Source organism: Sander lucioperca, chromosome 13 (genome assembly GCF_008315115.2).
Source record: "Sander lucioperca isolate FBNREF2018 chromosome 13, SLUC_FBN_1.2, whole genome shotgun sequence".
NCBI classification, from domain to species: Eukaryota; Metazoa; Chordata; class Actinopteri; order Perciformes; family Percidae; genus Sander; species Sander lucioperca.
In genome coordinates this window covers 19,050,075-19,067,075 of record NC_050185.1, presented here as the reverse complement: position 1 = coordinate 19,067,075, position 17,001 = coordinate 19,050,075, and the positions used below count along the sequence as shown (strand labels likewise).

At 39.7% G+C, this 17,001-nt stretch overlaps 1 protein-coding gene and 1 long non-coding RNA gene across 3 annotated transcripts; one reads left to right on the top strand and one right to left on the bottom strand.

Annotated features, from left to right (window-relative positions):
• Window positions 1-15: 15 nt before the first annotated feature.
• Window positions 16-14,155, bottom strand: LOC116037022 (sodium/hydrogen exchanger 6-like). 2 transcript variants are annotated; one of them, XM_036009009.1, is made up of 17 exons: window positions 13,656-14,155; window positions 12,632-12,831; window positions 12,292-12,369; window positions 11,913-11,989; window positions 10,743-10,855; window positions 10,426-10,531; window positions 9,384-9,512; window positions 8,492-8,633; window positions 8,023-8,128; window positions 7,318-7,406; window positions 6,803-6,916; window positions 6,341-6,452; window positions 5,094-5,247; window positions 4,976-5,006; window positions 4,748-4,836; window positions 4,432-4,537; window positions 16-2,834 (listed from the first exon to the last, which is right to left on the bottom strand). In XM_036009009.1, exons 1-17 carry the CDS (start codon window positions 13,930-13,932, stop codon window positions 2,529-2,531), a joined length of 2,229 nt encoding a protein of 742 aa, XP_035864902.1. In that variant the 5' UTR covers window positions 13,933-14,155; the 3' UTR covers window positions 16-2,528. The 2 variants fall into 2 exon arrangements, with proteins under 2 accessions (XP_035864902.1, XP_031136628.1); XM_031280768.2 differs by lacking the exon at window positions 9,384-9,512 and having other exon boundaries at window positions 13,656-14,145.
• Window positions 14,156-16,010: 1,855 nt separating this feature from the next.
• LOC116037028 lies at window positions 16,011-16,739 on the top strand. The gene is made up of 2 exons (XR_004101776.2): window positions 16,011-16,125; window positions 16,320-16,739. It is a non-coding gene; the product is annotated as an uncharacterized LOC116037028 (long non-coding RNA).
• The last annotated feature ends 262 nt before the right edge of the window (window positions 16,740-17,001 follow it).

The following is a 17,001-nucleotide window of genomic DNA, read 5'->3' as shown; positions in this document are numbered from 1 at the left end:
AAGTGCAAAAATTTCATTTTCAAGAATTGTTTTTATTTTTTTCTTCAGTACATTTGCAAGATGTCTGAGACACTGTTAATAACTTCAGGAAGACACAGGGAACAATCTTTTAAATCTGAGATTTCCTTCTCAACTTGAGTTCACATTTGAAAAACATTCACATATAGACCTATTGCAGGTGTACCGTTCACAAATACACCTGTCATGAGCAGTTTCTACAAACAGTAGAAACATAAACATGTTCCGATTTTTAGTTTTAGTTGCGGTAGCTGAAAATCAAAGGGTACCTTAGTGAAAGAAACCGATGTAAATTCACCTGTCCATAATTCTGGATGATTATGCACAAAGTCAAAACTCACATTAAGAATTACGCTTGAAGATCAAAAAGACAACTCGTGCAGTTTGACACAGTTAAAACAAACATTTGAAAATGGGATTTTTACCAGCAATTAATTTCTACCTCGATCATAAAAATCACCCAGCAGAAAACAGAACAAACAAGGGTTAACTAAGGAGTTGCCTCAGTGCAAAATATCTCTCACTGAGGTGGGAACAGAACATACAAGCTTGGTTGACAAACAAGTAACAAAAAGGACTAACAGCGCATCAGTAAAAGTCAGCGAAAGCCCCCTGTCATTTGACCTTATTGGCAAATAAAAAGCAGAAAAAAAGGTTGCCAGGTTCTTAAAGCTTTCTAATTTAGTCCCCAATAGTTTCATTTTAAAATGCCACATTTACCTTTTGATAAAAGTATACATTTTCCAAAAACAATTCTATCCAATAAAACATTAGTGGTACGTATTTCTCATTATTAAAAGTACAATGTTTTAGTTTGCACTCTTTTGTGATCTCCACCATAGACAGGCAGTCATTTAATGGCCTAATTATACTTGGAATACAATATTCAACATTAGTCAAAGGGTTCAGTGTCACATAAAAAGCAAGAAAGATAATCTTACTGCACATTAGCCAATCCAAATATGTACAAATCTACATTGTCATTTAATTTCTGAATAGGCACTTTAAGTCAAAACAGTTCAGCCAGCCCTCAGTCATCTTTGATGATACAACATCCCAAAGACCGTTACTTTTTTTTTTCTTTTTTTTTAGCAAAAAGATTAAACCAGATGACAACAGAAAACTCAGAAACAGACATTAGCCCTAATTACCACATCAGTAGATTTGGACAATTTCATTCTGACATCAGCCACACACACACTTGTAACATACTCACACAGGGAAGCTCTAGTTTCCAAGTATAAAGTAGAATGATCTGCTACAGAACACAAACAAGATATTTTAACATGCACACATGGTCAAGAACAAACTTTCCGAACGAATATCGACCTCCCTCATGACCCACATACCGTACAATGTACCTTAAGAGTCGTAGTGTTTAGTTAGGAGAAAGGTGCATAACATGCCCCCTTCACCACTGAGCAGCCCTATTTTTGAACAGGGCAAGATAATCATTAATGTCACAGCACAAAACAATAAATAAATAAACCAAAAAAATCACTCATGTATAAATAATAATTTCCGGTTAAATAAATAAATAAATAAATGACTAAGTGAAAAGACTGATCCGGAAGAGAAGAGGCAGGCAGTGCAAAAATGTAAGATAGCAGAGACGCTCCTGGACTCTGTTGTGAAAGCAGTTAGAGGTTTTTGGCCGAACAGTATCTACTTACAATCCTGTTGAAAAAACATTTGTTTCTTTTAAAATTCAAAACTCCTAATACTGCTTCCATCACAGATGTCAATGCCCTTGTCTAGTTGATCCCACATTGGACAATCACAGTACCCAATTACTCATTTAACCTTCTCCATCATCAGCTTTGAGAGGGAGGCAAACACTTATCAGTCTGTGGATAGAGAAGTAAGATTAGTAATGTTGCTGTAGTGTAAATGCTCTTTAACATGACTAAATATTAACAAGTGGCACCAGAGCAAGGTTTTAGAGTGCCTGTGAACTGCCCTAAACGATACTGTGGGTCATTTACAAATACTTGAAGGAAGCTAGACAAATACATGTCTTGTCTTCATGAGCAACTTCAGCACAGACATAAGGACAAACTGCAAATGAAACGTTTAGGGATCGCCCCATAAGGCCGGAGGGAGTTGGAGCTTTAATAGAGCATAGATAACAGTAAAACTAACTTAGGAGCAAATATTACAGACCCATTTTTTTTAGCTTCCCCAAATGGTGGCTAAATGTAGTGAGGTGCACTTGATTTACAGTACCTTACCTCACATGTAGTGCATTGACATTCAAGATTACAGTTATCCACGTAAATAGTGAGTTAAATCAAGCGCGCCTCAAGTTTGTCACAAAGCTGAGGCTATTTTAAAAACATGGTAGACAGGTGGTCCCACCAACATGGCGACTTTCATGTGAAGCAGTTTGTTTTTCAATCAAAAATCCAAACAAATCAACTATCAGATGCTATTTTCTTGAGAAATCAAATTAGATGATTTGTGATTTTTTTAAGATGACAACAAACTTCACCCAGACAGTGTAAGCATTCCTACAGTCTGTGCCTGCGAGGTTCCGAGCGTGGCGGGGAGGGTGGCGGGGGCAGGGTGACAGTGGTCGGGGGCTCCACTGGGTCATCCAGGACCAGGCGGGTGCCCCTGATCGCCACTTCATGTTCCCCCAAGGCGAGCTCATGATCCAGACCTTCATCAGACGGGCCGCCCCTGGTGCTGGAGGAGCGGTTGACGGTGCGGGATCCAGATGCGTCCGTGCTGATGGTGACGTCAGCGAACATGGAGCTCACGCTGGCATCGTTCAGGATGAAGTCGGAGTCATCGTCGTGGAGCCGGCCTTCGTTCTGGTGAGTAGAAAGGGGAAATGGGGGAGAGAAAAAGAAAAGCAAGGGAATGAAGAGATGAAGATGAATACAGTCACAGGCCAAGGAGAGAAGAACTGGAAAAAGTGCTTCTTTAAATTAAAGCGAAATCCTAATGGACACAGAAGTTCCCCACTACAGAATTTCAACACACACGTTTATGACCTGCTAGGATTCCTAATTAGGTTTATTGAAATACACGGACTAACACTATTAAGTGTTTTTTCAAGGTTTATTCTTGTTCATCTTAAATGCGGTAAAACAGTTGGTAAAGAAACACAAAAATATCAAACTCACAAATTACACTATTACAGGGTTTCTGCAGGTTTCACCAAGTCAAATTTAAGACTTTTTAAGACCTTTTGAAGACTATTATGAATAGGGCTGGGTATCGTTTGGGTTTTTTCCGATACTGGTGCTAAAACGATACTTTTAAAACGGTGCTGGTGCCTAAACCGAAATATATATAATATATTTATAATGTATATAATATAAAATATTTTAAAAAGGAGCACAAAACGACAGTTGGCGACATTAAAGAACGGCTTGTTTATTGCTGAGGCCATATGGTCAAAATGAAATGATTGATTAATACTGTAATAACAATAACTTATGACAATGACTTATTTCACCAGTAAATTGCTGGTAAATGACAAAAACAAGCACCAGATGGGAAAAGGGTATTTTACAATAACTTAGAATGCACCGCAAGGCTGGCGAGTTTCAAGTGAACGCACCGTCTGTGTTGTTTTTCCGACAACAGCAGCTGACTGCAGACTGTTACGTCCCAGTGTTGGAATCCTCTACAGGGATATACAGTCACACTTTACACCGCTTAACGTAAGCGGTCAGCATTTTAACCATTGTCTTTAATCCAGCTACTAGCTAACGGTCAACGTAGCGTCCCGTGCAGCGATGCTTCTGAAAAAAAAAAAAAAAAAAAAAGGCACCGGAATGAGGCACCGAAATTTTCGTTCTTATTCGGTCTCGTTACTACCGTTTACTTCGGAACCGGTGCCCTATTGGCACCGCGTTTCGGTACCCAACCCTAATTATGAATGAACTTACAACTGGCTTTAGCCAAGCCCTAAATTCAGTTTTTATCGCTAAACTTGCACCTCTCCATAGCTAAAGAAAGAAATCAGTTTTCTGTTTGTGGTACAATCCGAAAGAGACTTGTGCCAATAACACAAAAGCTGATTGGCTGCAATATAAGTTGCATGTTGGTAGTCGTAATACAGCGAATTATGTTTGGACTAGCGAAATAAACAACTACAGCACCACAGAATCAAAAAAGGAGGGAGCATTTCAATGAGCATTACAGGTAGCGTTGCATGGACGTAGGAAAATTAAGACCTGTTTAAAATTATTTAACACCTCGAACACAATACAAAAGTACGCAAATGTAAGACTTTATAAGGCCTAAAATTTTGATTTAGAAATTTTAGACTTTTTAAGACCCCGCGGAAACCCTGTATTATATCTCTAAATATCCATGTATTTCAGATAGTCAAGAAGTTACTGATTGGGTCTTTAAAATATGCTTCTTTTACTGTATTACATTATGCTGTGTCCAAACCTCATAGGCCTGTGGGCTGGTGAGGCATCGTGCCAGTGGCCCACAACAAGTAGGCAGAGTAGCAGTCAGAGGAGGGCCACTGTGGGTCAGGAGGGGCTTCAGGTAGCTAGAGAACAAGCTTTTGTCAAGGGTTATTAACAGTTTTTACAACACTTTAAATTAAACAGCTAAACTGGTCAACAATCTATCTAATGGTGCCTTATCTTTAAATATCTTATCTGTTTGAAAGAGCACCCTCTGGTGTCCAAAGCTGAATCTAGCACCCACACTTCTTAAGACAGGATCCTAAATATGTGATTCATGGCTCAAAGGATACTTGTGGTCAAAGTTATACCAGATCCTGAAGGGCCAGGCGCTCTCATGTTTGGTGTTCCTCCGCTGTGACCCATCCAACATCGCTGAACTCTGTTAAGTAGAACATTTTTAATAAGTTACTGTTTCACCTCTTTAACATTTTTACTCAGGGATAGCAACTTGACAATGGAACCAACAAACTAATTACATTTTTAAAAACAAGAGATGTAAATCTGTGCTAATTACTTACAGAGTTGTCTTGATTAGCATCCACACCCACCCTGAAAGAGAAAATGTTACAGCAGTGACCTTTGATAGAGGGGATGAAACAGAGAGACAAATGCATACAAACAGATGCACAGCCTTACGGTATGCTCATGAAGGTCAGCATGGGCGTGGTGCCCCCTCCACAGATCCAGACAGTGAAGAAGACAATTAGGAGGGTGGTTGAAAACATCATCTGACGGGCGTAAGTCGCTGTGTCTCGGATAGAAAGAGCAAAGGTCATCGCCCCACGCAGACCTGGGGACGAACAAGACAGCATGAGCGTGAGAAACTGTGTGTGTGTGTGTGTGTGTGTGTGTGTGTGTGTGTGTGTGTGTGTGTGTGTGTGTGTGTGTGTGTGTCTTTAATTAAGTAAAATTGCCACATTTTCTGGTTTCAGCTTCTCAAATGTGAGGATTTGACTGCTTTACAGTACAACAGGAGCTAACTGTCTCTCATTTAAATGGGGAGACTGAGGTCACACAGATTTTTAATAATTTAAACTTTCATAACAGAAAAAGGGAGAGACAGAGGAAGACGGAGGGCAAGTTATGACTCTTTGTTTAGGCTCAAGTGTGTGTGTGTGTGTGTGTGTGTGTGTGTGTGTGTGTGTGTGTGTGTGTGTTTTCACTTATTATTAACTCAAGAAAAGCCACAAAATAAATTAAACTTAATGTTGCTGTTTTTCCTAACTACTGAACATTTGTTGGCAAGCACATCCTGCACAGCATGCTGGTGTAGGTGTTTTTGCCTATTAGGGCTGGTGCTATAGAAACACGTATGTGTAGAGACATGTAGGGGATTTCTATTAGCCAGTTTCAACAGTAAACGTCAGCTGACGTAGGGGCTGTTATTCATAACAGTACTGTATCTAAGTAGGAGTGATATCGGTCTAGAAAGAGACAGTCTTCACACACCATTTCCTACACTAATGCTTTTTGTTTTAATTGCAGGCTTGAATCAGCTCCGTTCCACAGAGTTTATTTTAATGGACCCAGGTCCCAGCTGAGAAGAAGTTTAGTAATTTTGGTCCAAGCCTTAGAAACTTAAAAGTACTCCTTAGAGAGCCCGAGAGTTGACAACTGAAACTTTGGTTACACTTTACTTGAAGGTATCTACATAAGAGTGACATGACACTGTCATGAACGTGTCATAAACATTATAAACAAGTCATAAACGTTTATGACATAACGCTTCTTTTAGTAAGTGTCATTCAACAAGTTATGGTTAGAGTTAGGGTTAGGGTTCATGTGTCATGACTGTGTCATGTGTTCATGACAGTGTCATGTCACTCTTATGTAGATACCTTCAAGTAAAGTGTTACCGAAACTTTACAGTCTCTGCTCTGTACCTGCAAACATCATGACATGCTGAAAGTTGTATCCAATCTTGTTCTTGCGGCCCAGGTTGAGCAGGAAGGACAAAGGGTAGATGTTTGCAGCCCTGCCCAGAAACACCGCCACCTACACAACGCAGGAAGGTCAAGGACACAACACGCTGCAAAGTAGTAGAGCACTGGCAAGCTGAGATGGAAAATAATCGTGGGTAGATGAATGGTTTGGAAATTATATGTTATCTTTGATTAATCTGTCTTTTAAATGTTGCTGTTATTCTTGGGCTCCCTGAAGCACTGAAATATTATTTCAAAAACATATACTGTAGGAATACACTGTATTATTATCAGCATGGCAGTTGCTTTCCAGACTGGTCCTGCCTCAGGGAGGCAAAAAGTGGTTATGTGCAACCATATTCATCATCAGATAGCCAATCATGCCTGGAGTAGCCAGAAAGCATTGATCAGAGTAAAGGATACAAAGGCCCCGATGATGAACATAGGGTTGAAGACGTGTGACTGGAAGGAGAAGAGAGTCAGACCCATGTAGGAGAAGATGAAGTTCTCTGCCAGGAAGTTCAGCAGCTCAAACAACTGATGGGGAAGAGACAAACAAATATATATTTTTTAAATTATGTAAACAAACTGCACAAAAACTGAAACAGAAAAGTTCACATTGCATTCACGTCACTTTGGATGCAAAGTATCATGGGTAAGTGTCTTGTAAACATCGCATGCATTCACTTTAGTCTTCAAATGACTGGGGATTAGTGCCAAAGTGCACAAAGTATTACGTGTATTGTCAAATTTACAGAGAAAAATGTGTTACACGTTGAGTTACTACTTTACGTTGGTAATTTGGATATTTAAAACTTCAAAAATGTGCTCGTACCATAAAATTAATCTCAGTGATAGGAATAACAAACCAAGAAGGAACCAGAATTCAGGTAAGACATACTGTATATCTAAATAAAGTATATGTGATTGCACATCACCTGTTTGGTCCTGTCCTGAGAGTCAGGGGAGAGATTGTTGAAGGTGTAGTGAGCCTGAGTGATCCCACAGAACAGCACGGCCACTACGCCTGAATAAAAACAAACATACACAGGTCTCACTTCAGCATCATCCAAAACACACTGAATTGAGTTGTACTTTACTAGAGGGCGTCAAACACATTTAATTAAAATCAGCTCTACTTTCATGATCTTTGGGAGAAATGTGGCTCTACGAACACTAAAATATATATCAGACATGATATGTAATATGATATATGAACAGGTTAACAAAACCTTTCCTTGGCTAACAGTGTGGTTTAAAAGACTAAAACACCTATTAAATGTATCCATAACACTGTGATAAACCAACATCAACACTGTCTAGTGACATCATGTAGCTTGAGGGTGTGTTTTGCTTGGTTTGATGATTTCATTTGCCATGGTTGTGTAAATGATTTATCCTTCCTTACCATACTAATTACTGTCATTGTTTTTAAGTAAGATAGTTGGAACTTCCAAAGAAGAAAACCTAAAATAGCTAAAAGATTGTGGGTGCTTGATGAATAGTCACTATAAATATTTGTTAATGTAGGGAGAAACTATAATTATTTATATTATTTTGCCAAAAGCCTAACACCTAGTCAAAATGAGATGCCAAAATTGACTGTTTAAAACTGCATGCATGTGTGCTGTGTGCAGGTGTACCTGTGAACCCGCAGGCCTCAGCCAATAGGAAGGTGCTCCAAGACATAAGGAAGAAGAGAGCCGTCTCTAGCAAGGGGAAGTCCCTCAGCTTAGTGAACTTGGTCACGTGACGAAAACTGAAAGTCAAGGAGCAAAACAAGAGGTGGCACATCCACAGTTGACCTGCAGCGTAAAAATTTTAATGAGGTAAGAAAGACATTGCTGTATAAACTGTACAAGTAAGTAAGCACTGTTCTATCAAATCGTGCAAGGACACAATTCAGGTTACTGCTATTGGGACAGCCACAACAGCTTTTTGGGTTATTAATTAAATAAGACTTGAAGCTGCCCATTTAATAATTAAACAGCAGCAACTTAGAGTAAAGTAGAGTTAGAAGGCAACTGTTTTAAACCCTGTAGTGTTATTCTGTTGCTGCTTATGCATACCGGTGGATATAAAGTTCATTATGATTAACAGATGAAAGGATATAAGAGCAGTCATGACTCCAGTGGCCACCCCAAGAGCAAAGGATCCACTAAAGACGCCCAGGAAGATGCCGAAGGATTTCAACATGGCCATAGCCTCAAAGCTGTGGCTGTTGTCTCCTGCAGGCTGGTATGCCGCAATGGAGCTGAAGGGCGGATAAACAAACAGAGTGCACGCAAATAAAACCATTTACATGGAAAAAAGAAATAGACACTTTCTAAGAATCCAGACAGAGGAAGTGGTCAAATGTTAATCACATGCTGAACAAACAGATATTTTCAAGATGAAGTCAGGCATCAAATCAAACCTGCAGCAACCCAAATCCAATAATGCCTGATTTATCACCAGCCTGGTGGTGTTTATCTGATTTTGTATGAATTTAGAGGATTTTGGTTACCCCTTAAAAAATGTGAAGACTTCACGCACATGGACTTGGACTTGGGTTATACAGTCATAAAAAAGTGAGGCTGCATGCTCAATTCTAGTTGGATCTTTGATCTCTCAACACCATTTGGTTGATATCCAATAGGAATATTAATAAGTACAGAAACAGCCAATTCAGGTGCTAGCCCCTTATGAGGAGTAGTGCCCAAATGAAATCAGCTGCTGATTTACAAAGTAAATCAACAGCACTAATATTCAGCAGTAATAAACCCTTTACACACCAAAATGACCAAAACTTTAACAAAAAAAGTAGTATTTTCTGGTCATTTGCAGAAAACTGAAAACTGATGCAAGGAATGGACATGAAAGGGTAGCAGGGAAGGGCAGCGATCATCCTAAAAGGGTGTTGGTTCAAGGCTACATTCTAAGTAAAATATCTGCATAACATCGACTGAGTTAAGATGATCAGCACAACCACGTAAGCAAACCACCCATCCACCCACCCACCCACCGGGGAGTCCATGTCTGGTTTTCTACCAGCCATTCCTCCGCCCCCTCTGCCCAGACTGGGCCATCGTCTCCTGGGGAGTGCACAGCTCCAGCCCCCTGCCCACCCTGTTTCTCCAAGCGGAGGAGAACACTGCATACGTACGTACAGGTAGGTGATGAATGACACGGATGGGTGAAGGAAGGCAAGCAGTGAAATGACAGGGATTGATGTTAGTATGATTAGTGTCCATTCATGTGCAATGTACACACAAAAAGCTGAATTTGCCGTAATTAGCCTCATTACAGTGCAGGTCATTAACACAAAACTAGAAATTGAAGGACTGGTCCACATTTTTTCAAGTCTGTCTTAAAGCAATACTTACATGCTAATGCCAATTTATTTCTCCTGTCCATACTGGCCACGAAACTATTCCTTTCTAACGCAATTCTAATTTAAGTAATGATGAATAAAATTCACAGCCCTCATTCTGTGTAAAAAAATCATTTCATCATAAAGTTCAACTGAAGCTAATATGAGGCTTCAACAGCCAGAGTCAGACAATACAAGCTGTATAAGCATTTTCCAAGTTACAGTCTTTTTAGTACAAAATGCTATCTTTGTTTTACTATCCCTCAGCTGCAGTTGAAACACTGTATAGGAAAAAAAAGCTGAATTTTGCCCCAAATATTAAGTCACTTTGCAAAAACACTTACTTGATTTGTCTAACCCAGACTGCTGGAGCCTCACATGGGCTTCAACTAAACTTAGGATGCAACTTTGCAAAAAAGAAGCGCTGGGGATTTTGTCACCTATCACTTCTATTGGAGACAGGTAGCTAGTACAGTTTGGAACGGTGGAAGGCAACTAATAACTCCTAAAATTTACATATTGTTTTGAGATAGTCTAAATGTTAACCTATCCTTTAATGTGGAACTACTGAACTACTGTTTCTTTGATGAAATAGAAGTGGACAATACTGTTGCTGTTTGGGGGGTGTGTGTGTGTGTGTGTGTGTGTGTGTGTGTGTGTGCATATCTGCAGTGTGGAATTAATTAATGCTTACGAAGAAAGGATGATGGCCACTGCATCATTGAGGACACTCTCCCCAAAGAGTAAAGCATACAGGTCCACATCTACTTTTAGCTCATTGAAGATAGCCAGCACTGTCACTGAGACACAGAGGAGAAAAAAACACTGAAGAGTTTAAGACACACTACGACTCTACAGCAGGAAAGAAGCTCACAAAGGCCTCAAACAGAAAGACTATCCAACAAAAGTAACGATAAGGTGTCACACTGCTTCCAAAAATATACATACTTAGTACAGACAGTCTGTGAAAATAATATATATGTGCTAAAAAGATAAAATGGCTTTACCTACCTGGGTCTGTTGCTGAAATGATGGCCCCAAATAAGAGGCAGTCAGTAAAGAAAAAATCTCCCCCAAGCTGGCCTACAACTTTCATGAAGGACACAAAGCCATACATAATCAGCCTAGGAGCAAAGAAGGATGTGTACGTCAGTAAGTCATAAAAGACATTGGCAACACTTGCCCATTCAACAAAGTGATCAAGTGAAACTAGAAGAAATATTCAATCTGTTACTCTATTTGAGTCTAAATGTATGCACTCACCTAAAGGATTATTAGGAACACCTGTTAAATTTCACGTTAATGAAATTATCTCATTAACCAATCACATGGCAGCTGCTTCAATGCATTTAGGGGTGTGGTCCAGGTCAAGACAATCTCCTGAACACCAAACTGAATATCAGAATGGGAAGGACAGGTGATCTAAGCAACTTTGAGTGTGGCATGGTTGTTGGTGCCAGACGGGCTGGTCTGAGTATTTCACAATCTGCTCAGTTACTGGGATTTTCACGCACAACCATTTCTAGGGTTTACAAAGAATGGTCTGAAAAAGGAAAAACATCCTGTATGCTGCAGTCCTGGGGGGCGAAAATGCCTTGTTGATGCTAGAGGTCAGAGGAGAATGGGCCGACTGATTCCAGCTGATAGAAGATCAACTTTGACTCAAATAACCACTCGTTACAACCGAGGTATGCAGCAAAGCATTTGTGAAGCCACAACACGCACAACCTTGAGGCGGATGGGCAACACCAGCAGAAGACCCCACCAGGTACCACTCATCTCCACTAAAAACAGGAAAATGAGGCTACAATTTGCACGAGCGCACCAAAATTGGACAGTTGAAGACTGGAAAAATGTTGCCTGGTCTGATGAGTCTCGATTTCTGTTGAGACATTCAGATGGTAGAGTCAGAATTTGGCGTAAACAGAATGAGAACATGGATCCGTCATGCCTTGTTACCACTGGGCAGGCTGGTGGTGGTGGTGGTGTAATGGTGTGGGGGATCCCTTTCACCTTCAGAACTGCCTTAATTATTTGTGTCATTGATTCAACAAGGTGCTGGAAGCATTCTTTAGAAATGTTGGCCCATATTGATAGGATAGGGTCAAACACGGTATTAGTATGGTGTTCCTAATAATCCTTTAGGTGAGTGTATATCACAGAGAAAAACAAACAACTTACCCAATAACAAAGCAGGATATAACTGTTCCCATGAAAGCATAGGCCAAGATGGAGCCGATGTTTCTGAAGAAATGTCTCTGAGACAGACAAGGAGACAGATTCGTTGAAACAGAGGCTGTCTAGTACTAGTAGTTAGGCTGGGGCAATATAAACAAATATCACAATAATCAATGTGTCAATATGTTTGCAGACTTCACTTGAAAAAATCCACATAAAATACTTAAACTTAAAAAATGCATTGTTCTGCATCGCAATATATTGTAGAGAATAACACATTCATATATATTAATACCTAATATGGCCGGATTTTTTAGATCTCATTTGTCACAAATCTCAATCATTAATTTACATGCATCATGAGTCATTTTAACGCTCTTACCCTTTTCAGGCTGTAACCAGCGTGGAAGATGATGGGAGGCAGCAAAATGTTAAAAAACACTTCTGGGTCAAAGGTCACCTGAAGACAGTGGTAAGTTATAAGAGGTTATACACCTATTTTCAAGTGGTGTCTGTTTGTGTATGCAAACTAACAAATCAACATGTTTCCATTTTTATAGACAGAGATTATGTTAGATATGTCATCGTTTGCCGAGGTTATTTATCACACAATAAGACATATTTTTCTGCCATTTGGCACCTGCCAGCTGGTAATTTTCATATGGGAGCAGCACACCAAAAACAACCACTCTACTCAATCATCCATCTGTTTATCCCCTTGCCTTTCTCAGCATCTCATCGTCCTGCACTTGAAGACCTTTGCCCCGGCTGACTTCCCCCTTCAGAGTGTACTCGTAGAATCGCCCACTAACGTTGACCAGCAGAGTAGCGGGACTGGCGTTGACAGCACAGCTGAGAATCACGTCACTCATGTTCTGGGGCACATGGATGCCAAACCGCAGGATCACACCCACCAACAGGCCTTCAGGGTGGAGGAGAGGAGAGAGGGAGTGAAGGCAAAGCAGTTAGCCATGGATCTGTAGTGAATAATAATAGTAATAATATCCTATATTTATATACAGTAGTATTTTTCAAATACAAGTGCTTCACAGACATAAAATCAAAAAACGAGTCTGAAATTTTTTTTTCAAGGACACTGAGGTTGACTTATTTCTTGCTCGACAAAAAAGGTGAGGTTCTATTTTTAAAAAAAACTGCTTTTAATTATTTGAGTGTGCTAAATACTTTAATTAGATTGGGGTCTTATAAAATAAACAAATATGAATAGGCCAATGTAATTATTCTGAAAGAGATGGGCTTTAGAAATGAGGATTTATTCAACCTATTTATCAAAGCTGCTTCTCCCTTCAAACTGAAAATGACTGATGGTGGTGCAGGCATAGATATAAAACACTATGGGTGCAGGTGTATGACTAGTTAAAAGGGGAGTAGCTTTAATTCTAGCTACTTTAATGTCTTATATTTTACAACAATTTTAGCTGTTACTAATTTGTTAATTTGACAGCTGATGACGACGAACTAACAAAAAAAGACCACAAAATGACAATTCCACAACCCCAATGCAGTTAACATGGAGAGTTACGTTAACGTTAATACTGGATACATATTATCTATGTATTCCTTCAACACCTGTCGACACTAACGTTACCAGTATACTAATATATCATATATCACAGGAAGCCTCCAGCATGTAGCTGAACATAAGCTGTCAACTTAGCTTACTGGTTAATCATAGCCAGCTAGCATTAACGCTAAGATGATTGACATCAACATTAGCGGTCTTACCATAGATCATGGCTAGTCCTGTTTCGTGCAGGAACCTAAACCGCCGGTGTTTGAACAGCCATATAGTTAAAATGGTGAGTGTTAAAAGCATTATGAATATGAGTAGGTTGGCACTGTCCTGTCGGTGGCTTTCCTCAGCCAGCCTCTCAGTTGAGACGTTGTCCATCGCATTGCTCTCGCCTTGGCTCCCGACGAGCAAGAATGTCAACAGAAAAGGCAACAACAGGAGGGCTTTCGACGGTTTAACACCAAGAAAGCGTCTCGGTGTAAATCCCATTGTGAATTTCTGTGAAACGGTTAACGTTACATTTGTCGTTGAATTAGTATCGGTTGTGATGGGAAACTACTGCTTGGACAAGAAATCGGCCAAATGACCACTTCTTCCGCAGCCGTTATCAAAACACTGGAACTTCCGGTTCTTCAAAATAAAGGTCAGCCTATGGTTGTCACAAGCAGCGACCTTGAAGGTCGAGGTTTGTTGTCATCACACAGTTACATTGCGCAATGCAATGCACTAAAAGGAACAAAACAAATAAATTAATTAACAAAACAACAAATACGATCTAAACAAAATAAAAATAGGTACAATAAAATAGAATAAAAAACTTAAGTAGCCTATGATAATAACAATTAAGGAAGACAAACTCAACTTGAGGCCCTGGAGGCCTAATTTCAAAATGTGATGTTATTTATAGCTAATAAACCTATATCTTTAGTAATTTTAATATACATTATGTAATCATTACGACTACAGATACTACAGAGTGCAGTGATTAAATATATTGTGTGTATAATATAAGGTGGTTGTCTATCATCACAACCTTAAAGTGACTATATGTAACTTTTACACGTTTCTGAAACTGTATGTGATGTTACATCTGATGATCATAAATGACCTGTAACAGCAAACGAGACTCACAGTAAAAAGAACGGTAGTTTTATACAGTTTTTATTATTGGCTGTGTCTGTGTCTGGGGTGTTAGTGAGTATCCAGCCAGGTAAAAAGTAGCAGGAGATGTCTTGATGTAGGCCTCAGAATTCTAATTTTATTTTAGAAGTGATCTGTTGTAGTTATGGCTGATACTGGGGCAGGACCATCGCAGGACCATCACAGAAAAGAAGGAAATGAATCGAAGAACAAGTAAAAGCTAAAAGGGAAAGTGAGACAACGGGCGAAACCGAGTCAATCTTGGTCGGGTTTTCAACAGATGGAGACAATTATGGGATTGTAAATTATTCAAAAATGTCCCCGAATTGGCCCTCATGTATGTAATATGTCTATTTCATTCATAAAATAACTTTTTAATGCATGATGTGGTTTTACATCAGTAGGCGACATCAAATTAAGTCCAACTTCCATTAAGCGCGGACGTTTTGCTCCTTTTAGTCCGTGTTTGTGTTGGCCTACTATTCTTACTATACTCTTTTCCCTTGTCCCCCTGTACCTGTGTAAAGCGTCCTTGGGTTTCATGAAATGCACTATATAAGTTATTACTATGTTGGTTGCTACATCAATCTCTTAAAGGGGAACGATGCAGTTTTTTTCAGCTTAATTTACCTTAACTGAACAGCTTCTGAGTCATTGTAATTGTTATATGACTTTTTTCGAGTTGAATGATGATCGTCTCGCTTCCCCTTAGTGCCTATGAGCTGAAAAACCACCCTTGCAACTTTGGGCCGGCAAGTCGGCCGGTTTAGCTCACGATACATCCAGGCTAAGTTACCGTATGCAACACTTAAAATGCAAAAATGCATCTGTAACGTATTCGCTTATTGTAAATGAACAATTTTCTGTCAGAGCAAAATATTTATCGCGACTATATGACTTCCCAGTAATGCTTACTCAGTAATACAGTACCGTAAAAGACCTTTACGACAGCAGGTGTGGTAAAAACACTACCACTTTTGTCCAAAGGGGCTGCTGGAATCAACAAAAACTGAAAGTTACATATAGCCACTTTAAAGCAACACCAAAGATTATTTTTTACCTTAAAATAATGTTTCCAAAATTGTTTCAGTGGTTCATCAACTCGTAACAGGGTGAACGGCACTTCTGCATTCGCTTTGCGGCCCTCTATCGGCTACAACCGCACTATGCAAGTTTGCCAGATCGGGTAGCGGATCTGTAGTTCGAATGAGAACGGTAATGGACAATTCCGCTTCCGACCTGTAGGGGGACTGAAGAGGAAAAGTGTTTTGGTGTTGCTTTAAATGAAACATTTCTCATTCACACTTTTGTATATCATTTGACATGCAAGAGGCATCTTTTTTATCACAGTCCAAAAAAGTAGAATATCCCTAACCTCGCTCAACTACAGTACTAAAGAGCTACAGGGAACAAAGGTAATGCAGATGAGCTGTTGTTGATATGATCATCTGAGAGTTAAAATGTGCCTGCCTCCCATACAGAATCAGAATCATCTTCATCCCTGTGGTTCCCAAGCCATCCCCAAACCTTCAAAACATCGAGGTTAGTAGTATCCAGAGCTCTGTGGCCGCCGTCACACTAAAGATTTGTATTCAAATCTTATCTCCTTTTATTTGGCAGCTAATAAAACTATAGACCAAAACTACTGCAGTCATTGAAAGAAATGCACAGGCCAGAAATGTACCATCATGTGAGGTGACAGCCAAACAAGTCATACATGTTGTTCTTTTTTAAAGGATTGGTTTAAATTCCCTAAAGGCCTGAAAGAGGGTTTAAACTACAATGAGCGTCCCTGCCCTGTGCGTGAGTACTGCCATGTCCGCCAGTCCGACAGCGAGAGCTCTGACTGCTCAACCTGCTCTGTCACCACCGACCAAACCGACTGCTCCGTCTTCATCCCTGTGAACGAATCGGACCTGTCTACTCCCTGCTCCTCTTCCATCTCACAGTTTTAGTTTCATCTGAGGAAGAGAAGCAGGTTTCTGTTTAGGAGGCATCTCAATCAGGGATCAGAAAATGGATCAAGATATGTTTGGTTTCCCCTATGAGAAGAAACCAGATATTTGTTCAAGGCACTTAAAAGCAATTGATTCAATTAAAGCTATTCATGTTACAGAATATCAACAATATGATGCAGGAGTTACAGGTAAAAAAAACCCTGATTATATTAGCATTTTTTACCACAAATAAATTCTGAACTACTTCATTTATATCACTTTTCTTTAGTGGCATGTATTTACTCTTAAAACTTGCTTCACAGGGTACAGATAGGCCTAGCCTAGAAATCTGGACACACCCTAGCGACAGCAAATGTAATTTGCAGCCAGGCCAACATCTTGATGTGGGTCTGGGTTGTCAGGCTAAGATAGGCCTATATATTAATTACATTTACTGTACCAGAGTTTTCTCTATCAGTAC

Coding starts and splice junctions, on each gene's coding strand:
- LOC116037022 (XM_036009009.1), bottom strand. CDS start 13,932: ATGGGATTTACACCGAGACGCTTTCTTGGTGTTAAACCGTCGAAAGCC. Junction 7,407..8,022: donor TGAGGCCTGCGGGTTCACAG/GTACACCTGCAC, acceptor GTTTTTATTCAG/GCGTAGTGGCCGTGCTGTTC. Junction 6,453..6,802: donor TGTTCATCATCGGGGCCTTT/GTATCCTTTACT, acceptor TGCGTTGTGTAG/GTGGCGGTGTTTCTGGGCAG.